Raw genomic sequence first — 26,889 nt, forward strand, 5'->3', positions numbered from 1 at the left:
GTGTTGAATCATCCTCAAATCAAAGTTACAGAACGCAGTGGAGGTGTGGCATATACAGGGGCCTGCCCCCCTGTGCCCTTCTGGAAGAGTGCCTGCCCGCAGTCTGCTGAGGGCCCTGTTCCCAGCCCTTTTCAGCTCCAGAAGACCGGCCCAGGGGACTCCATGGAAAAGCAGGCTACTACCCTGATTGGCACAGCTCGGTCTGAAAAGATGATTTGAACTTCTCACAAGTTATTTAGGGAATTAGAACTAAGAGATATAGAGGGAAATCCTAGTGACCTGTGGCTGTGGTGGTGTTCAGTCCTATAGAAACGAAGTACAGGGTGGGCCCTGTGTAAGACAAGTAAGCAGAGGAAACGGGTTGAGACTGAGGAGGAGGAGGAGGAGGAGGAGGAGGAGAGCTGATGCACAGATAGAAACAAAGATACAGACAAGCTGAGGCCAGTGGTCTGGGGTGGGGGAGGAAGGGAGGGAGGGAGGGAGGGAGGGGGAGAGAGAGAGAGAGAGAGAGAGAGAGAATGAGCTACAGCTGTGGCCATCTCTTTGGCCATATCAGCCATGGGCTCTGCCCATGAAACGCCTGCTTTCTTGGAGCTTACCTGTGTCCTCCCCAGGCTTAGGCTCTGCTTTCTATCCTGGCTAGTTGTGAGGAAAAGTCATTCCTGTGGGTGAGCCTTGGGTGGGGGGTCACAAAGACTGTAGATATCCTAAGAGATAAATTTCAGACTTGAGATAGGAGTTGGGGGACAGTGTTTTGGGCACCAGACTGAGTCTGAGAACACAGCGGAGAATAAGGCCCCTGGTGAGGAGGGGAGCCGTGTGTCCTGAGCAGGTAGGGTTGGAATGAGAGGGAGAAGACAACTGCTTTTGTGGCATCAGAGAGGAGAACAAGGGAGTAAAGAGCTTCTGGCACAGGGAGAAAGGGCACTGGGAACTCCACACCAGGTATAGTAACGGTGAGAGCTTTCTAAGACTCTAGAATTAGGATAAGTCCTTCTGTTTTGGAAAGGGCTGGAAAGCAAGGTATGCTGAGTCTTTGGGAGGACAGAGAGCCAGTGCAGAGGCCTGTGAGAGCTGGTCCCATGATTCTCAGTTGCTGGCCAGCCAGCTCATCCACGGTTCCTTAACTGTTTGGCCTCTGACAGCCTAACCATCTGGGCTCAAGGACCCACTTCATTAGGTATCTACCTGTACTAAAGATTTCTTAGAAGAGCTAGAAGCACCCTGAAAAGGGCACCCAGTTTACTGTAAAACCCAGAAATAGAGTCTGCATCTCCTGGCCCAATATTTGTGTGTTGAGCTATTAGTTAGGACTCCTTGGTCATAGATAGTAGAACCCACTTCATTTACAATATTTATTCCACAAATATGAATATATATATCACTATAAGCTATAGTAAAACTTATGAAGACTAAGAACAGGATATTGTGAGAGAAGAGTGGAGATGGGGTAAAAGGACAGGCTTTAGACTGGGTTCTCTTTGGAGCATTTGCATTGAAGCTGAGACCTAAAATATGAGGAAGTATTATTTGGGAGAAGAGGATTTCAGATAATGGGAAGAGTGTGGGTGAAAGGCACAAGGAGGAAAATACATGGTTAGAGCATAGTGAGCAGGAGAGCAGGGGCCAGAAAGGAGGCCTGAGAGGGGGTCCAGATCATGTGGGGCCATGGAGGCTGCTGTGTAACAAACTAGCCCAAAACTTAGTGGCTTAAAACCGTAAACACTTATCTTCCCAGTTGCTGTGGGGTAAGAATTTGAAAGCTGCTCAGCTGGATGGTTTTGACTAGGAATCTCATGAGGTTTTAGTGAAAATGTTAGCCAGGGCTTGATGGGGGCTGGAAAGTCCACTTCTAAGATGGCTCACTTCCAAGGCTGGCGAGAAGACCTGATTGATGGTGGGAGGCCTCAGCGCCTTTCCACTTGAACCTCTCCACAGGCTGCTTCAGTGTCCTCAATACATGGCTGCAGGAGTCCCCCCGAGTGGGCAAGGTGTAACAGAGAAGGGGGTGGGGGAATGCCTCTATGACTTGAGTTCGGAAGTCACACTGTCAGTTCCACCCCATTCTCTTGTGTGTTTTTGTTTGCTTGTTTCATTTTTTGTTTTGTTAATCCTCACCGGAGGATATTTTTTCCACTGAGTTTTTAGAGAGAGTGGAAGGGAGGGGGAGAGAGAGAGAGAGAAAGAGAGAGAGAGAGAGAGAGAGAAACATCGATGTGAGAGAGACACATTGACTGGTTGCCTCCCTCATGTGCCCCAACTGGAGCCAGGGATAGAGCCTGCAACTGAAGTACATGCCCTTGACTGGAATCGAACCCACAATCTCAGTCCGAAGGCCAACACTCCAACCACTGAGTCAAACCAGCGAGGACCACCCCATTCTCTTTGTTAGAAGTGAGATACTAAGTCCAGCCCACATGGCAGGGGAGGGCAGTTACAGGGGCTTTGTTATAAGGTTGGGGGGGGGGGCATGGGTGGTGATGTTCGTGGAACCCTAGGGCAGGAAGAAATGAAGTTGAGCCTCAGTCAGGACTGGGGTCTCTGGTTCTCCCCTCTTATCCAACTTTCTCTTTGGATTGGCCTTCTTGCTTCTCCTGTCCACATGTAACATTTACCTCCCATCCCCACCTCCCTGCTCCTGAGATTGCAAAACATATACAGACCAACTAAATTCTGTCTCAATTCCAAATTCCTGGGCCAGAGAATCAGATTGGCCCAAATTTGGTTAGATGTTCCCTTCAGGCTCAATCAGCGTTGGCCAAGGCAGTGGTGACTTCTACATATAAACACTGTCAGAGGCCCAACTCTGTGGAAGAAGGTGAAGAAATTTCCTGCTAGAGGGCAAGCTGAGTAGCACCCCAGCTGTGTCTGTCAGCTTTCCGTCTTGCCAGTCTGTCATTTCATCCCACACAGCCTAGAGGTTTTGTACGGGTGGTATTTCCATCAATTGGAGTCTTCTAAAAAGTGGATGAATCTTTGATCACAGGAATTTTGAAAGTATAGCAAGTCTTGCTCATTAAAATGGCTCCAAGAAAGGATTCATGGAGCTTTTTTTACGTGCTTTTGGAGACTGTTAAATAAAATGGTTGAGGCCAGCTACAGTTAATCAATTGAATGAAAATATAAGAGGACTGTTTCGATGAGCCAGCTAGTTAGTGTACGTCTTATTAAAATTAGAAATAGGAGCCAATGCCTGGCAGGTGTGGCTGAGTGGTTGAGCACTGACCTATGAACCAGGAGGTCACAGCTAAATTCCAAGTGAGGGCAAGTGCTGGGTTGTGAGCTCCATCCCCAGTAGGGGGCATGCAGGAGGCAGCCGATCAATGATTCTCTCTCATCATTGATGTTTATATCTCTCTCCCTCTCCCTTCCTCTCTGAAATCAATAAAAATATATATTAAAAAAGAAAGAAATAGGAGCCAATACTAGCAGCAAGACAGAGCATGAACAAAAATCTTAGTAGTGTTATTAAAGTGGTTCCCAAGGCAACTTACCAGTGAAAGGCAGGAGCTTTTATTTTGGAATAGCTGCTGCAGAGAATGAGGGCATTAAAGACCTGTCTCCATGCTGTCATTGTGGCTGTTTCCAGGCAGGGACTTCCATTCTTCCAGCAGGGAAGTCAGGGTGGGCAGTTTCACCGCAGTTGCAGGAAGGTACCCTGACCAGGTGCAGCCTGTGGCATCAGATTTTAGAAGCCCGTTGACCTCCCCTTGGCTGAGTTACTTTAACGTGGGGAGAAAATCTTTTCATCGGTCCCTAGAGGTGATTTCACAGAGCAGTTTTCACTGGGAAAGGTAACAGGGCTGGCATAGCTTTGCTCTGACTTGCACTAAACCTTTAAAGATGAGAAGAGTAAAAGGCAGGAAAGGAGGCTAATGGGACTGAAACAAAACTTCGAATCCCAACCACTTTAGCCTGAGGTCAATTCTAAATGAGACGTATGTTTCCTTGATTAAAAAAAAAGATATCTGGGGAAAGTCTATGGTGACCTAGTTTGAGAAGTAGAGGAGGAATGCTGCTTTCAAGTTCTTAAATGTAAGAAATCCTTTAACGGACTTCATCTATAGAAAATGAAAGTTTTCTGAGAGGTAGGCCATAGTAATACACTGGAGTCCAGAATTAGGTTACTGAAAGGAACTGTTGTTGGATCTGGGCCCCATATTCAGGGAACTTTGGACAGAGCTAACTAGGCTTGAAGTGAGGTGAGGAGCTGGCCTAGTGAGTCTTCTTTGTGGCCTATTGTACTTTCACACAATAAACAAAATTTCAGAAATCTTCCCTTTAATTCCACTTATTGTTCTGCTAATGCCATTCATGGGACAAGAAATCTTCCCTTTAATTCCACTTATTGTTCTGCTAATGCCATTCATGGGACAAGGCAGTCAATAGGAGACTATTAATTTTCACAGCAAATAATATTGGCCCACATTATTGGACTGTTATAGTTAGTTTGCTGTCTGTTTATCTGTTGGCACTTTTTAAAATGATAGCATCAAGTGTAATTATCAAGTAATCTTCAGGGCATTAAAAAGAGCTTCATTCAGCTCCTCAGTTATAGCAGTCATTACTGTACTCTCTAAAAACAATTGGCTAGTTACTTGCAGTTTCCAAAGAGCTCCCCAATCTAGGAAACTGCAAATTTCATAGTAATGATTATTGAGGTTCAGTGGTAACTCCAGTCATAATTTCAATGTAATTGGCAGAGCATGAATGGCTATGAATTATGTCATACATACAACCTATTTACAGGGAACTCACAGTTATTTGTGGTATGTGTAATAAAGCAAAACTTAAATCGAAGGTTAATTTGAATAAAAATCACTTTTATAGCTCATTTGCATCTGAATGGATACCACCATTTTCAAGGTGCTAGCAGGCAGTGAAATAAAAATAAACTTTGAAAATACAATTATTTGTCATTTTCCACCTTTTCGAACTAACGCTAAAAGCCCATGAATGAAACAAGAAATTTTGATACAGCATTGTTTTCTAGGTCCAGGGGTTGTCAAAGACATCAATAGACATTAATTAAGAACATTAGATCCTTGCCGAGTAGCTCAGTTGGTTAGAGCATTGGCCCAATACGCAGGGTTGTGGGTTCAATCCCCATCAGGGCACATACAAGAATCAACCAACAAATGCATAAATAAGTGGAACAACAAATCTCTCCCCCACCTCTCTCCCTCTCCCTCTCTCTTCAATTAAAAAAAAAAAGATGATTAGGATTTTGTTCCTAAGCATGTTCAGCTAAGAAAGCTCTTGTATTCCAATGTAAGATTTCAGATTTTTGGTCATTGTCTGCATTTGGGATCATCCAGTAGCAAACCCTCAAACTAGAGTTTGATCACAAGTAGTTTCCTTGGGCGGTGAGCCCAGGAAAGACCAGTGAGGGAGGGGAAGGAAGTGACTAAAGCCTGAAGGAAGTGACTAAAGCCTGGCTTACTACTGTGGGCAGTTGGAACTCAGTGGGGGAATCTGGAGATGATGAGCAAAGAACCTCAGACTTGTCCCAAGGCAAGGAGGTTAGAACATCTACCCACCTACACCTTATCTGGAAGTGGCTGGGATGCTTCGGGGGCCTTAACTCCCCAGGCTTCCTTTAATAGTGGGCAGAGCAGGACTAGCAGGCTAAGAGTGCTTCCTCAGACACAGAACCACATTCTCCAAACCACCCTAACCTCAGTGTTCATAGGGGGCACACTTTTTACTGAAGGTGTGGGTAGTAGAGGGATTTACATCTAAAAGAGCATGTTCACCTTAAATGAACAGAACATTTAAACTGAATATTAAACATTTCTATTCTTAAAGGTCTTTGCTATCCCTTCCCAGAGAATTTCTCACAGCCATTCTTCTCCTCACTACTTGTTATAGGTTGAGTTGTGTCCCCAAAATATAAATGTTCGAGTCCTAATCCCTAGTACCTTAGAAGGCAACCTTATTTGGAGATAATGTGTTTACAGAGGAAGTCAAGTTAAAATGAGGGCACAAAAGTGGGCTCTAATCCAATATGCCTAGGTCCTTATAGAAAGGGGACATTTGCATAGAGCGAAAATGACAAAAGACATTTTCCTCAGCATCTTCAAGCTGAGGACAGAGGCCTGGAACAGATCCTTACCCCAGAGCCCTCAGGAAGAACCAACCATGCCAACAGGGTTGGCGCTTGAGTTTGGTCTTCTAGCCTCCAGGACTGTGAGGCAAAACATTTCTGTTGTTTAAGCCCAGGCTGTGGTACTTGGTTATAACAGTCCCAGGACACCAATATACCATTGTACCCAGATTCCTCCTCCACCAAGACCTCTGTCTCCTGTATTCCCACATTCTTGCTCTTTTGCACAATAGAGGAAGATTCAAATTTTCTGTCATATTATTGTGAGAAGCAACTGGATTCTTTTTAACGAACTCTTTCCCATCTAGGTTAATCCACAAGGAGCCTATTTGTTTAGAACCAAGCCCATCCATTAGGCTGTTTTTCTAAAACAAAGGAGCAGTTCTCTCCTCCCAGTCAACTCCCGAACCTACCAGAATAAAGATCGTATTTCTTGGCTCTCTAGCACCTAGATTTGAGCAGGACAATATAAACATGTGGTGTGGTGTCATGTGGTGGCTTCCAGGAACCTTGCAAGAAAAATGACAGGAGGTATGAGCCCTTTGCCCTCTTTGTCCAGTTTTCCTTCTGTGGTTAGATTATGGACAGCTGGCCGAACGTAGAATCACTATTGGGGACCAGGAGGAAACCATTCCTTGGGAATAGAAGGCCATATCTTTTAAAACAAGACAAGAAGCTTGGATCCATGAAGACGTTATGAAGCAGGACCACAATACTGGCCCTGAGCTGCTCATTTTTGGACTTTTACATAAACTCCATAAAAGAAACAAACTTTTTAAAGCTGCTATTCCTCCTCTTCTACCCCCCAATAACTCAATCTAATCCTAACGGATATATTCCCTTAGCTACAGCTCCATCACAAATTAGAAATTTCCTTAAGTGTTTGTTAGTTGAAATTTCCAAGAAAAAGATAGATGTGGCTCAGCTGGTATGGCTCAGTGGTTGAGTGTCGACCTATATATAAACCAGAAGGTCACGGTTCGATTCCCGGTCAGGGCACATGCCCAGTTGTGGGTTCGATCCCCAGTGTGGGGCATGCAGGAGGCAGTTGATCAATGACTTTCATCATTGATGTTTCTATCACTCTCTCCCTTTCCATTCCTCTCTGAAATAAATAAAAAGATTGATTTAATATATATAAACACATATTAAAAAGATAGATCTGTCTCTAGCCCCATCTTTTTCTTTCTTTCTTTTTTTTTAATCCTTACCCAAAGACATGCTTAGTAAGAGAGAGGGAGGGAAGGAGGGAGGGAGGAAGGAAGGGAAGAGAGAGAGAGAGAGAGAGAGAGAGAGAGAGAGAGAGAGAGAGAATGATCAGTTAACTGCCTTCCGTACTGCATATCACATCCGCAACTCAGGCATGTATCTGACCAGGAGTTGAACTGACAACCTTTTGGTGCACAGGATGACAATCAACCAACTGAGTCGAGTCACTCTGGCTGAGGGTAGCCCCATCTTTCAATGCCTGTAGCAGAGGTGGCTGGCTTCCACCAGAGATTGTGTTCCCTGTATGGAATTGTGTTTGGGAAGTAGCTGTCCAGTCTGGGACTACATTGGCGAGTCTATGAACCAAAGCTCTTCAGAAGCACCGGTTCTCACTTCTCCATCCTTCGTCTCCCCGTCCAGATGGAAGAGAACACTGAAGCCATGGGGAATGGTGGAGTAATTTATGGAAGAAGACTGGGATACAGAGTTACCATGTAGAAAGCTGCCCCCAAATATCACACTGAACTGTAATGTGAAAGAGACATAAGCAATTCTTTGTGTTAAGCACCTAGACATTTCTGTTACAGCACTTAGCATCACCCCAATAGAATGCGTATCTGTATCTCAGGCCCCCTCTTCCTGGCTATGGATTAGCTGCTTGTGGTAGACTTTATAACTGTTCAACAATATCTGGTTCCCCTCCCTGAGGAAGGACTATACTTTCCTACCCGCTTGATTCCAGGCTTGACCATGTGACTTGTTTTGGCCAGTGAAATGTGAGTAGAAGTGATATGTTTAATTTTCAGGAGAGGCCTTTAAGAGCCAAAGCAAGTTCATCATCAGCGAGGAAGAGTTTAGCAGCTGGTCTGAAGCCCATTCTCTTTCCCCTGGGGATACACATGGGTGGTAAGGGGGATTACAAGGGACTTAGTACTTATGAATGTGCTAAACACACCTTCTGAAGATAATGGAGTCTTCACCTATGGAATTTTTCAGCTATTTTCTTTTTTCTTCTGCTGTAGCTTTTAGCAGGAGGTAATTTGGCCTGTCTGGGTGGCTGTGGTAAACAAACCTGGGATTTATGTAAACAAATGTGGGCTATGGTCCACTGGAAAATTGTCAATAAGCTATGTATTGATTAGAGTATAAACTGAAGATATTTCATAACTGACAGGCTTCCTTTTAACAAGCGAAGCCCTCCTTAAAACCTACCATTTTAAATCTGGACAAGGATATGTCCTCATGCAGAAAGGGAGAATTGCATTGACAACCCCAAATTTCTACGTGTTTCACTTGTTTCTTGGAATTGCCTGTATCATTTGAATTATTACTACACTTTAGCATTAAGTAAGTTCTATGATCCCTGTGAGTTTGATTTGACAATTCAACCCTTTGTATTATCTCAGCTATTTTCTTTTTTCTTCTGCTGTAGTGACTAGCAATGCCCCAGGAGGTGGCTGCCCCTTCAGCCTGTCCTGGATCGAGGACGATTTGGAGAGGAACCCCAGCTGACATATTATGGACTTGGAATATGCATGATTTTTTTCTTTTCTTCCTTATGTTTATTTTTAAGCCAGTAATATTGTAGGTGTCATTTGTTAAGGCAGCATAACCTAACCCATCCTGACTGTCCTGCGGTCAAGCACCTACCTCTGGTCTATTGCTGGGTTGGAATAATATGTGCAAATCCACAATGTCATCAAGATATTCTAAGGAGCAAAGTTCCTCAGAAGGGGCTACAGGCAGGAAGGTAGAGTAATCGTACTTACTGCCTTGCTGTTACTTTATTTCTGGCCCCTAGCATTTTCTAAAGTTCTTTGTAATAGGACTGAACAGCGATGTTATTTAGGATTCTTTGATTGTAAGTGTCATCAACTCAATTCAAATGAAACTGGATCACTCTCTTACACCATACATAAAAATTAACTCAAAATGTATGAAAGATTTGAACATAAGACCTGAAACCATTAAATTCCTAGAAAAAAACACAGGTGGTATGCTCCTTGACATTGGTCTTGGTGAGGATTTTTTTTGGATCTGACACCAAAAGCAGAGGCAACAAAAGCAAAGACAAACAAGTGGACCAGGTCAAACAAAAAAACTTCTGCACAGCATAGGAAACCATCAACAAAATGAAAAGGCAACCTCCTGAATGACAGAAAATAGTTGCAAATCATATATCTAATACGGGGTTGATATCTAAAACATATAAAGAACTCATACAATAGTAAAAGCAAAAATCCCATTAAAAATGGACAGAGGATCTGAACAGACATTTTTCCAAAGAAGACATACAAATGGCCAACAGGTACATGAAAAGATGCTCAACACCACTAATTACCAGGAAAAAAGCAAATAATAAATGCAATGAAGTATCATCCCACATCTGTTAGAATGGTTATCATCAAAAAGACAAGCAATAGCAAGTGTTGATGAGGCTGTGGAGAAAAGGGAACCCTGTGCACTATTAGTGGGAATGTAAACTGGTGCAGCCACTATAAACAGCAGTATAAAGGTTCCTCAAAAAATTAAAAATAAAACTACCACATGGTCCAGCAATGCCACTTTTGGGCAACGATCCAAAGAAAATGAAAACACTAATTTGAAAAGATATATGCACCCCATATTCACTGCAGCACTATTTACAATAGCCAAGACATGGAAGCAACCTAAGTGTCCACTGATGAATAAATGGGTAAAGAAAATGTAAGATACAGATATATTTTACTTATATCACACACACACACACACACACACACAGCCATAAAAGAAGGAAATCTTGCCATTTGCGACAACATGAGTGGAACTTGAAAGTTGCAAAGAGAGAAGATCTTAAAAGTTCTCATCAAAAGAAAAAACACTGTAACTATGTAAGGTAACTATGTTAACTAGACATACTATTTTGCAATATATAAAATGTTGTTGAATCATATTGTACACCTGACACTAATATAATGTTATACGTCAATTATCCTATATAATAAAAGGGTAATATGCAAATTGACTGAATAACGGAAAGACCGGTCGCTATGATGTGTACTGACCACCAGGGGGCAGACGCTCAATGCAGGAGCTGCCCCCTGGTGGTCAGTGCGCTCCCACAGGGGGAGCACAGCTCAGCCAGAAGCCAGGCTCAAGGCCGGCGAGTGCAGCGGGGGTGGTGGGAGCCTCTCCCACCTCTGAGGCAGTGCTGATGATGTCTGACTGACAGCTGAGCAGACAGCAGGCTAAGCCGTCAGTTGTACACCCCCCGACCCCCCCACCTCCGCAGGGCTCCAGGACTGCTGGAGGGTGCAGGCCAGGCTGAGGGACCCCTCCCCCCCAGATTGCATGAATTTCATGCACCGGGCCTCCAGTACCTCAATAAAACAAAACTCAATTCAGACGGGCTGAAATGTTCCTTGTTCCCAGATTCCTATGGGCCCCAGATTCCTTCACCAGGTCAGGACTACATACACAATGGTACAAATACAAAGTGGGTCAGAAGACAGGTGATCCCTGCCTACAATGAATCTCAGCACTGTGTTTCTGCTGGCAAGCGCCACTGTTTGAATCACAATGACCTTCTAAATGCCAGACCTCTGTCTGGAGCACCGATGCGTTCCAACCTGCTTCACCGGGCGCCCGGATCCAGCCTCTGGCTAGTTGCTGACGGCAGCTAGCCGTGCGCCCGGCCCGTGTTCTGCCTCTGCTCCCAGACCCCTTTGCGCCAGCTCTCAGGGTTCCCTGGCTCTTCTGGGCCACTTTCCATCAGCCCGGATGAGCTGCTGCCTCTCCCCCCAATGTGGTGAGCAGCCTTCGAGGAACTAAAACACCGTTTACACCCCTCATGGGGCAGGTGAGACAGGTAAAGATGAAATGTCCAACCTGGTCGGCCATAGGCGCCGGCTGAGTGTGAGACTGTTGTTTGCCCGCTAGGTGGCGTCTATCCAGCCTGAGGAGAGAATAAAAGCTTTCCTGTTAAAAAGGCACAAAGTGTTCTTTTGCATTTCGTTTCCTTTGCTGTTTAGTCCACCCACCCCCATCACCACCCCCACCACCTCCAACCCTGAAAATTACAGTAAAACAAGGCACCTTTCTACTGCTCCCTCCCGGGGGGATTCTGGCTTCTCTCCGACTCCCCTGACTAGAGTAAGGCAAGCGGCTGATGCTTGCTCTAGTCTAGTCTGACAGGATTGCCTACCCAGTTTCATTTGCCTTCTGTTAGGTCGTAATTGGAGCCCACTGAGCACCAGCAACCCTCACCTCATCCCAATCCTTCCTTTCCGCTGATTTTCTCTGCGGCCCACAACTCAGTTTAGCCACAGGTGTCATTCTCTTCTCTTTTCCCGCTCCCCTCCCCTCCCCCTCTCCCCCACCCCCCATCCTCTCCAAGAGGTTTTTTGCTTTGTTTTTCTTCTTTCTTCTAGGAAAGGGCAGGGCAGCTTGCTTACTATCAGGGGAAAATAAGATCCCTGGCGTGTACGCTGCCGTCTTTGTAAACTCACCGTGAACAGTTTTGAGCAACCCCGACTCAGTGGGGTAAAACATGAACCTGTGTTGTCTTCCAGGATCTGGTCCCAATGGTTGAACCTCTCTTTCTTGCTAGGTAGGGACCCCTTGCAACAGCTTCGATTCCATAACTTCCTTGCCCCTCTTGCTTATTAAAAGCTGGCCCAGCTTCTCAGAGCTGTCCATGTTCCCATCTCACCGGCCCTGCGACTCAAGGGACCTGAGTGGGAAGGAAGGGCCCCGAACTGCTTGTTCTTCTTCCTTCCACCCTCAGCCCAGAATGGAGGGGCTCGCATCTCCTCTGGGGAGCCTCCTCCCCTTCAGCCTCCGGGCTCTAGCTGCTTCAGGGTGTTGAGCCCCAGTTCACACCCCTGACAATCCTTTCTCTCCTTTCTGAGAAGGTAGTGGGGTTGGAGCGCTGGTCTGAGGCCATGGCTGGTGTTGGAAAGGCCTGGCCTACCACGTCCCAGGAGGCTGTGAGCAAGGTGAGCAACCCAGTGGTTGCCAGTTCTCTTTAGATTAGAATGTGAGGCACTTACCACTTTCTGTTTCCCAAATTGGATCCTAAGCACCAATTTTGGGACAAACAGAACATCTCCCGCCTCCACACCCGCTCCCCCCCCCCCCCCACACACACAGACGCACACACAGACGCACACACATGCTTGGAGGACCAAGAGCACAGGCAGACCCTGAAACAGCTCACCCAGGCACATCCTCCGGCTGTTCCTCCTTTCGCGCTGCTGCAGGGACCCAGGAGCATGAGGGCCACGTCGTCTGGGCATTGGAGCAGAGGCACCTGCAGCCCTGGCAGCAGGAGAGCTCTGTCCTTTTCACCCCTTTCTCTTCCTTTGAGGCCTTCAAATGTACTTTTTGGGGAAAAATGCCCTCAAAAGTTAACCACTTTGAAGCCATCATCGTTAGTCTTTGTTCGAGCCCAGGTGGATCCAATAACGTAAGGTCAGCCAGAAGGCATGGCCCCTTCCACAGAGCCACGGAATCTGTTCCTCAAACTCCCCCACGTGGAGGCCACTCTGCTATGGAACTAAATGTCATGCCAGCTTGTGGTCTAAACATTTCAGTTTGTAGTGAAGTGACTTCTCTTCTTACCACCCCCTCTTCACAGGTTCCCAGTACTAGTTCTTAGGAATAACCCAAGGTCTCCCTCTTCAAAAACGAATCTCAATAAGACATTCCCTGCTCAACTTAACAGATTCCTGTTCACACCAACTCATTGTTCTTGGACCACATCAGCCGCCTCTTTTCCTCAGATGAGGTTTTTGTCAGGCCACGTTGGCACCTGTGCACATTTAACTCATGGTGGAGCCTACCCATAGGCCCCCAGAGATGTCCACGTCCTTATCCCTGGAACCTATGTGACAGAGTTTGCAGAGGTGGTTAAGTTATGGGTTTGGGGATGGGGAGACTATCTCTCCTGGATTATTTAGGGGCCCAGGGTAATCACAGGGTCCTTACAATGGAAAGACGGAGGCAGGGGAGTCAAAGATGGAGATGTGAAGTAGAGCCATGAGCCAAGGCATTCAGACAGTCTCTCAAAACTGAGAGGGCAGGGAAACCGAGTTTCCCTCAGGGCCTCCAGAAGAAATGCAGCTCTGCCTCCCAAACCGTCAGAAAGTAAATCTATGTTGCTTTAAGTCACTACATTTGTGCTAATTACTTACAGTATATAGCCCTCCAGACAAGCTCAGCCATTGATAAAGAATCCTGGGGGGAACATAGTCTAGGCTTTCAAGATGAGGCCCCTGTTCCAACTGTTGTGTCAAGGCCAAGATTCCTTAGGCTTCGCACATGTTGCTTTGCTCATGGAATCCTTACTGTCTACGGCTTCATCACCTCACCTCAGGAATCTCATCAGCCTGTTTAGGGTCAAGAGTCTATTCCTATGGCCCAGGGGATGGAAGACTCTGATTGGCTATACCTGAGTCAGGTGACCATCTCTGGAATCAGAGAATGGGTTTATCTTTCCAAATTACACTGGGAAAGAATGAGGAAAGGGTAATTGCTTTAAGGAAAATTAGAGTGATGTGATCAGAAGAGAGAATAGGTGCTAGGCAGGCCTAAAACACAAATGTCCATTATGAAGACTGAGGGAATCAGGATGAGGAGTTTTGAAGTGGTTTTATTGGAATATTAAAGCAACCCTGTATTATAAAAAATTTCATTCTTTTTAAAAAATATATTTTTTTATTTATTTCAGAGAGGAAGGGAGAAAGAGAGAGAGGGAGAGAGGGAGAGAGAGAGAGAGAGAGAGAGAAACATCAATGATGAGAGAGAATCACTGATCGGCTACCTCCTGCACGGCCCCCTCTGGGGATCAAGCCCGCAACCTAGGCATGTGCCCTTGGCCAGAATTGAACCCAGGACCCTTCAGTCCACAGGCTGATGCTCTACCCACTGAGCAAAACTGGCTAAGGAAAAAATTCCATTTTTTTTAAATCAATAAGCTAGTCTTTTTTATTTTTATTTTTATTTTTTGTTGATTTCAGAGAGGAAGGAAGAGGGAGAGAGAGAGAATCATCAGTGATGAGAGAGAATCATAGATCGGCTGCTTCCTGCACTGGGGGTCGAGCCCACAACCCAGGCATGTGCCCTTGACCGGAATCGAACCTGGGACCCTTCAGTCCACAGGCCGACGCTCGATCCATTGAGCCAAACGGGCTAGGACAAAAAATTCCATTCTTGAGCCCTAAATATAGTAAGCTCCCCTTTATTAAATTGTTTTACACCATCATTTGGTCAGATTAAAGGATTTTAAGATTCTTGCAGGTAAATTCAATGCATGCATTAGGTTTCCTTTATCTGTAAGAGATACCAGAACTCCCATAATGCCTAGGAGCAGAGCCCCTTGGTATGACTGGAGCATTTCCTGTTTAACAGTCTGCCTTATCTAATAGTTTTTCCAGCTTCAAGGCAGCAGATCACCTGAATCCTAGTGCTTTCAAAGCAGCCTCACAATTGATGCCTAGGAAGCAGACAGAGTTAGCAAGCCAGTTCTCAGAGAGGGACTATTAATAAGCTTTAATAAAGAAAAGTTCAAACGCAGGCAGAAGAAGGAAAAAGAAAATGACCCAGATGGAAGGTCTGAGATGTAAGAAGGAATTATGCACAAATGAAGCAGCATAGGTATATCTGAGCAAAAATCACTTGAATAAAATGATTAATAATGTACAACTTTTAGGGTTAAAAAAGAGAGGCCTAAAATACTGGATAACCATGGACTATATATTGGGAGGAGGATGATCAGAATAAGAGTATTCTAAGGTTCTAATATGATTCATGAGGAGAGTAAAATGATTAATTTTTGAAATGGAAAAGTATTCATGCTAATATATTTAAGATAAGCAATGAAAAAACAGATGGAGAGTATAAGTTACGAGTAGTTATACTCTCCTAAGTTAACATTGGAGAATAACAGCAACAAAAAACCACCCTCAATTAATTTAAATCTTTCACAAGAAAGGAGAAAAAAGGAACAGATAGATCAAAATAAGATGGTAGAGTTCAATCCAAATATGTCAGTAATCACAAGTGAAATCCCTCAGTTAAAAGACAAAGATGGTCAGATGGAAAAGATGATAAAGTCCAGCTATCTATATGAAGCACACCTAAAGCACAAGGATTCAGAAATATTATAATTCAAAGAAGAGAAACTACATAGTAGGCAAAAACTAAAGAAATGTGGCATAACCATATTAATACCAGACAAAATAGACAAGAAGGCAAAAAAAAAAAGGTAGTCACTACATAATAATAAAGTTTTAAATCACCAGAAAAATGTGGTAATTAAAACTTGTTTATACCCAATAATAAAGCAATAATTAAACTACGCGGAAAAAACTCAACAAATCTACCATGTTTAGAATTGAATAAATATTGTGTGCGAAAAGTTGTAGTATATAGCTCAAGTATATTATTAGATGCTTCTATTAGAAAAGAAGAAAAGGTCAAAATTAATGACCTAAGCATAGAGAAATGAGCAGTTAGAAAAAGAAGACTAAAAAATAGGTAGATGAAAGGAAATAATAAATGTAGAAGCAGAAATTAATGAGGCAAAAGCAATCACAATTTAGAGTATTGACCAAGGCAAACATTTTCTGAATAGCTTAATGAAACTGACAAACCCTCTGCTAAGGTTAATCAATAAAAGCCCTGCCTGGGTGGCTTAGTCAGTTGGAGTATTGTCCCATACACAAAAAGGTTGCAGGTTCAATTCCTGGTTGGGGCATGTATGAGAGGCAACCGATCGATGTTTCTCTCTCTTCTCTTCTCTCTTCTCTCTTCTCTCCTCTTCTCTCTTCTTCTCTCTTCTTCTTCTTCTTCTTCTTCTTTTTTTTTTTAAATATATTTTATTGATTTTTTACAGAGAGGAAGGGAGAGAGATAGAGAGTTAGAAACATCGATGAGAGAGAAACATCGATCAGCTGCCTCCTGCACATCTCCTACTGGGGATGTGCCCGCAACCCAGGTACATGCCCTTGACCGGAATCGAACCCGGGACCCCTCAGTCCGCAGGCCGACGCTCTATCCACTGAGCCAAACCGGTTTCGGCTCTTCTTCTTCTTCTTCTTCTTCTTCTTCTTCTTCTTCTTCTTCTCTCTCTCTCTCTCTCTCTCTCTCTCTCTCTCTCTCCCTCTCTCTCTCCCTCTCCCTCTCCCTCTCCCTCTCCCTCCTCCCTCTCTCCCTCTCTCCCTCTCTCCCTCCCTCAAGTCAATAAAAACATATACTTATACCCTTACCATACAATTTAGCAATTCTACACATAGGTCCTTACCCAACTTAAATGAAAACCTATCTTCACACAAAAATATGCACACTAATGTTTATTTGCCAAAACCCACAAACAATCCAAATTTCCCTGTACTAGAGAATGGATAAACAAAGTGTGGTGCAGCCATACAAATGGAATACTGGGCAGTAATACAAGGAATGAACAACTGACACAGACAATAATAGTGATGAATTTCAAATGCATTGTGTCAAGTAAAAGAAGTTAGACTCAAAGGCTACATATGATATGATTTCACATACATGGTAGGACAAGCAAAATTTGAGGGGCAGAAAACAAATCAGAGGTTTCCAGGAATTGGGGACTGGGAGTGGTGTTACATACAAAGAGATGTGGGGGGAATTTATTGGTGTGATAGAACTGTTCTAAACCTTGACTGTGTTGATAGTTATGTGACTGAATAGGTTTGCCAAAACTCATAGAACACTATACACAGTATACTAAAATGAGTAAATTTTACTGTATCTTAATTTTATCTTTAATTAAAAAAAATCCCCATTTTCTCCAAAAAATTGTCCCATGGAAAAAATATCTCATGGGCAAGGAGAACAGTAATTGCTGAGGGGTGGGGGGTGGGGGGTGGGGAGAGGTAAAGGTATGGAGGGATAAATGGTGATGGACAGAGACTTGACTTGGGTGGTGAACACACAATACAGTGTACAGATGATGTGTTGTGGAACTGTGCACCTGAAATCTGTATAATTTTGTTAACCAGTGTCACCCCAATAAATTCAATAAAAAGGGAAAAATCTCAGAGAACATTATACACACTACACATGAGTAAATTTTTACTGTATCTTAATTTTACCTTAATAAAAAAATCCCCATCCCCCCCAAAAAAATTGTCCTATGGAAAAAAAATATCATGGACCATGGGCCCAGATGCCAGATGACAATTTCACAGCTACCTAAGATTGTGTCTTTGTTACTTTAACCCCTTCCCTGCTAGGCCGGGCCCTGGATAAGGAAATACAGTAGCTAGGAAGTAGTGATGAGCTGAAAAGTGAAAAAAAGAACCTGACTTCACCCCACCACCAGCCTTGCTCTCCCTGCCACTTGGGATTGCAGTCAGAAACAGACCCAGACGAAGGGAGAGGAGAAACTATATACTGTGTAAGAATGTGGAGATTTGCTTACTACACTGAGCTGGACATTTAGTTGCTAAAATGAGACTGTCCCTGTGACTGAGAAGTCAGAAAAGCTATGAGATTGGTCTGAATTCAAATAGGGGTGTGAAAAGAATTAGCCTACAGAGGGGATCTGAAGGAACAGTGAGAAAAAATAAAGTGACTTTTGATGATCACCTCCCTATCGAGCAGTGTTCTCAACCTTCTGGCCCTTTAAATACAGTTCCTCATGTTGTGGTGACCCCCAACCATAAAATTATTTTCGTTGCTACTTCATAACTGTAATGTTGCTACTGTTATGAATCATAATGTAAATATCTGATATGCAGGATGGTCTTAGGTGACCCCTGTGAAAGGGTCGTTTGACCACCAAAGGGGTCGCGACCCACAGGTTGAGAACCGCTGCTATAGAGTCTAGTTTGTTTAGTACAATGGTTACATATGCAATCAGTATGCTAATTGCAAGTGACTGTTATCCAATCCCTATATGAACTAAATAGGGATCTCCTTGTGTTCCCAAACAAGTGAAATACTCTTTTTTAAATGAGCATTTTTATTTTTTATTTTTATTGATTTCAGAGAGGAAGGGAGAGTGAGAGATAGAAACATCAATGATGAGAATCATTGATAGGCTGCCTCCTGCACGCCCCCTACTGAGGTTCAAGCCCGAAACCTGGACATGTGCTCTTGACCAGAATCAAACCTGGACCCTTCAGTCTGCAGGCCGACTCTTTATCACTGAGCCAAACCAGCTAGGGCTGAGATAGAATATTACAGCTTAATAGAATATCAGATAATGGGCCCTCGCCTAGCTGGTTTGGCTCAGAGGATAGAGCATGGGCCTGTGGACTGAAGAGTCCTGGGTTTGCCCTGACCAGTTTGGCTCAGTGGATAGAGCGTCGGCCTGTGGACTGAAGGGTCCCAGGTTTGATTCCAGTCAAGGGCATGTACCTTGGTTGTGGGCACTTCCCCAGTGGGGGGTGTGCAGGAGGCAGCTCATCGATGTTTCTCTCTCATCGATGTTTCTAACTCTCTATCCCTCTCCCTTCCTCTCTGTAAAAAATCAATAAAATATATTTTTTAAAAAAAAGAGTCCTGGGTTCCATTCCAGTCAAGGGCACATGCCCAGGGTTGTGGACTTGATCCCCAGTAGGGGGTGTATAGGAGGCAGCCAATCAATGATCCTCTCTCATCATTGGTGTTTCTATCTCTCTCTCCCTTCCTCTCTGAAATCAATAAAAATATATATTTAAAAAAAGAAAATGGGCCCTATTTCCAAATGAGCCAGTATCAAAACGTATTTCCTGGGAAGTGAACTGGAACCACTGTACAAGCATAAGCAGCAGGAAGGTGCGATTCTATAGTCTTGCAAGGACACCAAAGGACATAAGATCCCCTGGCAGGGAAATTTGTGCTAGAACAGTGCCTGGTACAGAGGAGGAAACATTTGTTGAGTGACTGAATGATTGGAACTCCAAGATGCAAATAGGAAGATGAGAAAGAGATGGCTTTTTCCCCTCCAGGCTTAAACTGAAAATTAAAAAAAAATACTATCATAATGATTTTATAGAAATAGCTCTCGGAACCTATGACAGTAGGTTGAGTCCCAGCTTAGTAAGGGTACTGAGTACCACCTAAAGTCAGCTAGTGGACAGTGAATGGGCCGTGGTGACCAAGTAACTATAATTGGAAATCTCTCTTTCTACATGAAAACAAACGGGAAGAAAATTTTGTTTCAGTTCTCCATGGAGAGTATTTTTATTTGTTTATATTCTTCTTGCATACTCTAAAATGCACAGTGTGAATTTCCTTTCCTCAGAAACAGAGGTGAGGCTGGTCCATTTCGCTGAGATCTTCAGAAGGTCTTCGGAAATGTTGCCTTAGGTTTGAGCTAAGCAAGTCACAGGGATTGGTCACGAACGACTACAAAATTACAGGAGATCTAGTTATTATCCAACAGTTACTAGAAAAGCATTGGGCACACTGACATACAGCCAGACAGAGAGGGTAACAGAAGAGCAGATGCTGTGTAAGTGATGGGATTTCCATATATACGGCTCTATGTACAGTATCAGAATTCTCTTACAGACAGTGAACTTAGGCTTAAATCATTTAAGGGCACTCTTATATAAGTACAAGTCTCACTCATTTTAATCTTTTCTCTTTGGCTCACAAATGCACGAAAATACCATGAACAGTTTTCAGAACTTACTGCATTTATATATAAATAAGATACATTACGAATGGGAAGAAAATACAAGACACCTCTTTAACATGGTAAATCTCTGAATATAAATAAGCAAATATCTCATATACCTACAATTAAACAGTCATTTAGATCATTACATGTGTTTTTCCTCCGCCCCAAGGTCAGACAACAGAGATATGCACAATCTACACAAATGAATTTCTAAAAATACAGCAACAGCACACCTGGAACAATGACTCTGCTACTATTTTTCCTTAACCAGATACTAATGGGGAGGGTGTGACTCTTGTCACCGAGCGGTGCTTTTTCTCATCCGTCATCACTTTAGGTGGGGAAAACAATGACACAAGGTCAACTCCTGCTCACAGGATTTCCCTTGGTCCCTACAACACAACATCTGGAGGAACATCTTTCCTGGGGTTGTTGGGCGAGCTGGTTTGCAGCATATTTGGCCCGTCAGGTAAAGTTAATTGTCTTGGAGTAGGAACATGCTGTGATCTATTACTAACATCCACTCGCTATACATACATACATATATATATATAGAGAGAGGTATATATAACTGTACATATATACTGTGTTCCTAATGTGCAACTTTTTAAAAAGAACATTATTTCCTGCTAACTATCACAAGCTTAAGTAAGGGTTTAACAGTATTCAAGATAATATATTTTCCCTCAGTGAAATGGCCTATTGTTTTAGCAACTTGCCGAGGAGGCTCTAGCGTGCCAGAGGGGAACGGGAATCCCCATGGCCTCGTGTTCTACGGGCGGCTACAGATCCTGGCCCAGTCTCTCGATCTCCTCAATGAGGAAGTCGATGTCAGACTGGGTGGCGGCCGGGTTCGAGATGACCATCCGGAAGAAGTTGGCCTTGTCCCCCTGAGGCTGGTAGCCAACCATGGTCGTGCCAGACTCCATCATCAGGGCTTTGATTTTGGGAGCCACCTTGTGATGGAAACAAAACGAAACTCAAGGCTGATATTAACACCACTCTTCTTACCAGTGCAACCAGTTTCTTGGCTGGGAATAAAGGAGCAGTTTGCTTTTCACCCTTTGTGTTTACACTGACATAAAGACAAAGAAATATTTTATATCTCGGTTTCTTCAGTGGCTAAGATCTAATGACCATTCGCGTCTACCCAGTCATACATTCCCTCAGAAATTTTGAAAGTCAGTCATAGAGCAATGATAATAAAATCAAAATAAAAAACAAACAAAAAAACCTCTTATGGGCAACTACACAAATTAAGGCTTCTGTATAATCCAGAGCCCAAGATCCTGCCTGGCACACAGACTGGCACAGATGAGTATTTGTTGAATGGCTGGATGGTTGGTATATAAAAGAAATATACCAACAAGTATCAATCATATGCAAACTAGATATAGAATCAACAACCAGAATGAATCAGCATTAGAGTAGCCTTGAATTTAGCAGCAGATATGGTAACAGACATAGTTGAATATGGACGTTCCTACGAATATGCATAGGATTCAATTGCCCTGCATACGGCCCCTTCTCGATGAAGAACACCAACCTCAGACAGGAATACGGAGGTTCCTGTTGTATCTGAACCACAGCAAGGGGACAACCCAGACCCAAGTAGAATGTAACAGGATGGCTCCCCACCAGCCCAAGTCTTTAATTTTATTTCTCCCCCATTAGAAGGCACATTAGAGTAAGGCTATTCCGACCCACCAGAGAAATGCAAAGGGTGAGATGAGGCAAAGCAGAGAGCCGTACCTTGTGGAGTCTTTCCCGCCGCTCAGGGCTGTCCGGCATGCTCCGGAGGCTTTGTGGGATGTACCAGAAACAGACATTTGTGTGCTCAGGCTGCAGAGATGTTCGCAAACAAGCAAACATACAAACAAAACAGAAATTGTGAGAACTTGAGAGAAGGCTTCTGCCAAACCCCTATGGGCCTGTGGTGGAATTCTCCCCAACCAGAAAAACCCACCAAAAAACAAAACAAGAAAAAGCAGTGAAATGTTAAAAAATAATTACATTTGGGTAGTTTTAAGAAAGGGTACTATCCATTTGCCATTTTGTAGTGCCTCATATCTCAAAGATGCTCAAAACACTATTTTATTGATAAGTGAATGTTTTTTTGAGCTTACTATACTGATACTGAATCTTTTCTTGATGACTCAGGGTTATCATAAAGAACATTAATACTGGTTCTAACCTGTAAGACAGGGCTAACTGTGATGCCTAGAACTCTTTAGTGTCCCTCCCTTAAAGACTCCTATGCTTTTCAGTTCTTCCATATTCTTGCTACAGTTTTTCAGTTTCCTTCCTAGTTGCTGTTTGCCGTCATTGTGCCTGCCTCTGACTGGCTTGAGACATCACATTTGTCTTAAAGCGGCTAACAGAATATTTAAAATAGTGTAAATGATCAGAGTGAGGTCGCATGGGTGAAGGGCATGAGCACTGTCCCGTTGATTTGAACTGCTCAGATCCCCCTCCCCCATGCCGACAGGCCTCTTTCTTCCTCATTTGGTGATGCGCCGGCGTGCTCCTATTCGTCTAGACTGCCTAATAAATTGGCTAAGCTGAATGTAGGTGGTGTTATATTATATTGGGCTATGAGTGGATTTTCTTTTATTCAACACTGGCTCCTATTCAGCGATGGAAACGTTCTTTAGCCAATTGCCAGCTCCGTTAGGGCAGCAACAGTATATTTTTTGGTCACTGCTATATAACTCAGCTCCTGGCATGGGGCATCCAATTCACGAGGAGCCAAACTTTCACACAGCGGGCACTCAGTACTTCATTATGTACCATGTAGATATGAACTCAGGGCAGACACGATTGTACCTTGCTCTCCTCATAATGAATCTATGTAAAGTAGAACTTCACTTTAGAACCTGTCTTGGGAATCAAGCAAATACCCATCCTATAAGCTTCTTGGAACTGAGAAATAATCTATATATATAAAAGGCTAAGCTGACTCGCACATGCGCGATACATATAAAGCTCTCACTGGCGCCAATTGCATGCGTGTGTTTCGATCTGTCACGGTTGATCGTGAATTTGGTTGATGCTTCTATTATAGAGAAAGGGCAAATAGTGATATTAAAATATTTCTTCTAGCCCTAACCAGTTTGGCTCAGTGGATAGAGCGTCGGCCTGTGGACTGAAAGGTCCCAGGTTCAATTCCGGTCAAGGGCATTTACCTTGGTTGCAGGCACATCCCCAGTAGGAGGTGTGCAGGAGGCAGCTGATTGATGTTTCTAACTCTCTATCCATCTCCCTTCCTCTCTGTAAAAAAATCAATAAAACATATTTAAAAAAATTTCTTCTAATTAATTTCCTTTCAATGTACACGAATCCGTGCACCGGAACATTAGTTTATGATAAAGGATTCAGACCTGCCAAGGAAAGACCTCTTGTCTGCAAAGAGGTGAAGGGGAAAAGTCATCCCAACACTACTGGAAGAAAAGTTCATGGACACAGAGAGAATTAAATGAATAGTGCATGAGAATGATAATTCTGAAACAGCTTTTAACAATGTTAGAAAATATGGTTTTAGGAGCTTCCCTCGACAGATTTTCTAGTCCATGATGACAACTAGTCCATGATGACAACTTACCTCACCATTGAAAACCATCTCAAATTCTTCTCTGTTTTTAATTTTGGCATAGAGGTATTCAGCCAGTTCCAAGCATTTGTTGATCTGATTTTCAAATCCCACTGTTCCCTGAAAGAAAAATCGAGTTTATTGGTGAGAGGTTGTATTTCCACTGGTAATGGGCATTTGAGAAGGCCATGCTGTCCTTGTCTACTGGAAATGGACATGAGACTATCCTCGGAGATGGACAGGAAGCAGCATCTGACTGTGCACAGCCTCTTCGCAGCTCAAGCGAAGTGTGCCTGCTCTCTTTCGAAGGCTCTCTAGTCTCTGGGCAGTAATTCTCAACAGGGCTCTTAGCTCCTGCTAGTTATTCACAGCCTGGACCTGAAGTCTATTTTCTGGTTTGCTTTATGATACTGCTACTCAGTTTATAAACTGTAACCGGCCCATGATAAAATGAGTACAGAAATTGAGATTTCGCAATAAGAAACTTTTATAGCAATGTGACAGAATAATTTCAATGTCTACTGAATCTAATTTTAAAAATTGGCGTTTATACCTTGGATGTTTTTCATTTCGTTTTTTTTCTAGCAATTCATCTCTATTGTAACTGGCTCTTCACCACAGTTTGAGAAGCATTGCTTTAGACCCACCCTCCCCAGCAGTGAGTCCTGGTCACAACATGTCCCCACGCTCCCAGGCAGGCTACCTTCCACAGCACAGAATCATCCTTTGTGCTGACAGGCAGGCAGATGGGGAAGCCACTGGTCTCAGTACATGCCCTAGATTGCAATAGCTCCAACTATTGACGAACTGGTTGAGCATGAGTTTCAAAAGCCAGCATGGCTGATTAATAACAGCAGTGTGGAGGCTGTTCAGCGGGTCAGTGTTAACAAGAGCAGATGCACAGGCTGGCTTGTGGATTGCTAATGGGCCTGGGCGAGGTCCAACACTGGCAAAGCAGCAGTCACTGCTAGGCGTACACCCTGGCCAGGCCACTTTCCACTTGGGAAGCAAGCCTGCACCAGGGGCCCCCCCTCAGCAACCGATTCACAAGGAGCCAAACTTCCAGCAGATGGCTCAAGGGGTTATTTTTAGGTAAAACAAATAAGCAAATTACTGAGACAGTGTGGTTATTATATTTCTAAATGATAGGGCTCTTTCTCTTGTTGCTTATGGCTATTTGTATGTTTAAAATACTTATAATTTCTTTGTGGTAGACATAAAATTCAGACTACTTATATATTAAGACACAATGGCCACATCAGGGGGAAAAACTAAGAATCTTGTCAAATTCTTCCTACAGAGGAAATACGTGACTAGATATTTCACTGGAAAGCCTTGTTTTGGTATTAGGTAGACCCAATCTTAAATCATGGAAGTTAGTAAAGTTAATTTACAGTAGGTAAATAAAAATTATAGATACAGTATACAGCTGTAAAATAAAAATTGCCTTTTCTTGATTGCATAAAAGCACTTTTGAAACAAATAGTTAAACAGTAATCCTCTCCCCTTACCCATATTTTGGGGGAAATTCCAATAGTTTGCTTTTTTTAAATATATATATAGACACAGAAATGTAACCTGAATGGCTGATGAGTGCAGATCCTGCATTCAGTCTAGCAGTAGGATTTCTTGGAATAAGTATGTATTTTCCAGAATAGTGTATCGAGTACAAATAATGAGAAAGCCATATTTAAACAGATCTTAAAACTGTTCTGCTTTGCCCTAGCTGGTTTGGCTCAGTGGATAGAGTGTTGGCCTATGGACTGAAGGGTCCCAGGTTCGATTCTGGTCAAAGGCACATATCCAGGTTTCGGGCTCAATCCCCAGTGGGGGACGTGCAGGAGGCAGCTAATCAATGATTCTCTCTAATCACTGATGTTTCTATCTCTCTTCCTCTGTGAAAATCAATAATAAAAAAACCCAAAATTGTTCTGTTTTGTTCATTTGTTTTGATATGTTCATTGAATATATCCCATGATTGGAGACCTTATAAAGGCATTCAGGGTTCTGTTCACATCAATGCAGTAATTTTATCTTTATCTCTTTCTATATCTACACTAAATAACTTCAGCATCCCTAAGGATTGCTGTCGAAGTCTTTATCTTAGCATCATTTTTAGTTGTTATAAGAGAAAGTTATAAAAAAAACTTCATGCTAATTCAAACTGAGGAGATTGAATGGAGGAAGGGAGAATTTGACATGAGAAAGACAGTGACTTCATTCGCAAAAAAAATACAGTTAACTCAATTATCTGGATATTGATTGAACACATAGTGAGTTATCTGTGATACAATTTTGCCTCTCTTTTGCCAGTCTGTGCAAATTACATTTCTGCTCTATTTCCTGAATTCCCTTTTTCTTACCTTTGCTTTCCACATCAGCCAGAACTTGAAAATGTCCACGTGACGGCCACACTGAATTGCCTTGTCCCCGGTGTCATAGGAGACATCATATTGCTTGTCTGGCTGGAAGAGGTAGCCTGCACACATCTGGTTGCATCCTTGGAGTATCCCCTATCATGCAATTCAAGACAGGCATGAATCTGTACCCGCAGGTCAGAGATGTGGTGGCTTTGGAGCGGGGCTGGCAGGACTAGGGGTCACAGGCATCCTTTCTGATGTCTTATGAGCTCTTGCACTTGTTCTCTCGTCCTTCTCTAAAACCACTCTTGGGAAAACCTTCGGCCCTTTCCCTCTGTCACTCTCATTAGAAAATAATCTTTCATCTCAGATGCCAACCCAAGGACCCCACTGTCCCTCTAAGGGACATTTGGAAATACGTGTGGGTGTTTTGGGTTGTTTCAAAGTCTGGGAAGTGCTATGGCATTCAGTGGGCAGGGGATAGAAACTTCCTGCAGTGGGTGGACAGTCTCATGTTGGGAAGAACGTTCCTCCCCAAAAGCATCCCCTAGAAAGTCCTCTGATCTTTTCCAGGATGTGCTATGCCAGGGGTGGGCAAACTTTTTGACTCGAGGGCCACAATGGGTTCTTAAACTGGACCGGAGGGCCGGAACAAAAGCATGGATGGAGTGTTTGTGTGAACTAATATAAATTCAAAGTAAACATCATTACATAAAAGGGTACGGTCTTTTTTTTTTTTTTTTAGTTTTATTCATTTCAAACTGGCCGTAGTTTGCCCACGGCTGTGCTATGCAGTTAGAGGCTCTCTGAGGGGTGGAGTAAAGCGCGCATGCGGGTTCTGGCTCCTAGAGGTTGGGGACAGATTCTTTGGGTTGCCTCAGTGTGCAAAAATTTCCCTTCAAGGGCAGGCTGCTGTTATCAGATGCTTCTGGAAAGGAATCCGCTACTAACTCATTTACAGAAGCTTTTGGTCAACAGTCCTCATTACTCCGAGTTGACA

General features: G+C 43.4%; 1 protein-coding gene across 1 annotated transcript in view; it reads right to left on the minus strand.

Annotated features, from left to right (window-relative positions):
- Positions 1-19,468: 19,468 nt before the first annotated feature.
- GAD1 (glutamate decarboxylase 1) overlaps positions 19,469-26,889 on the minus strand; it is a 43,063-nt gene continuing 35,642 nt past the window's right edge. Inside the window, exons 14-17 of the mRNA XM_006083151.1 lie at positions 25,893-26,042; positions 23,542-23,649; positions 21,693-21,782; positions 19,469-20,896 (exon numbers count right to left, since the gene is read on the minus strand). Coding sequence (XP_006083213.1) covers positions 20,723-20,896; positions 21,693-21,782; positions 23,542-23,649; positions 25,893-26,042 — 522 coding nt within the window. The 3' untranslated portion in view covers positions 19,469-20,722. The remainder of the gene's footprint in view (positions 20,897-21,692; positions 21,783-23,541; positions 23,650-25,892; positions 26,043-26,889) is intronic.

The sequence above is a fragment of the Myotis lucifugus genome, unplaced genomic scaffold (assembly GCF_000147115.1).
Source record: "Myotis lucifugus unplaced genomic scaffold, Myoluc2.0 scaffold_5, whole genome shotgun sequence".
Classification (NCBI taxonomy): Eukaryota; Metazoa; Chordata; class Mammalia; order Chiroptera; family Vespertilionidae; genus Myotis; species Myotis lucifugus.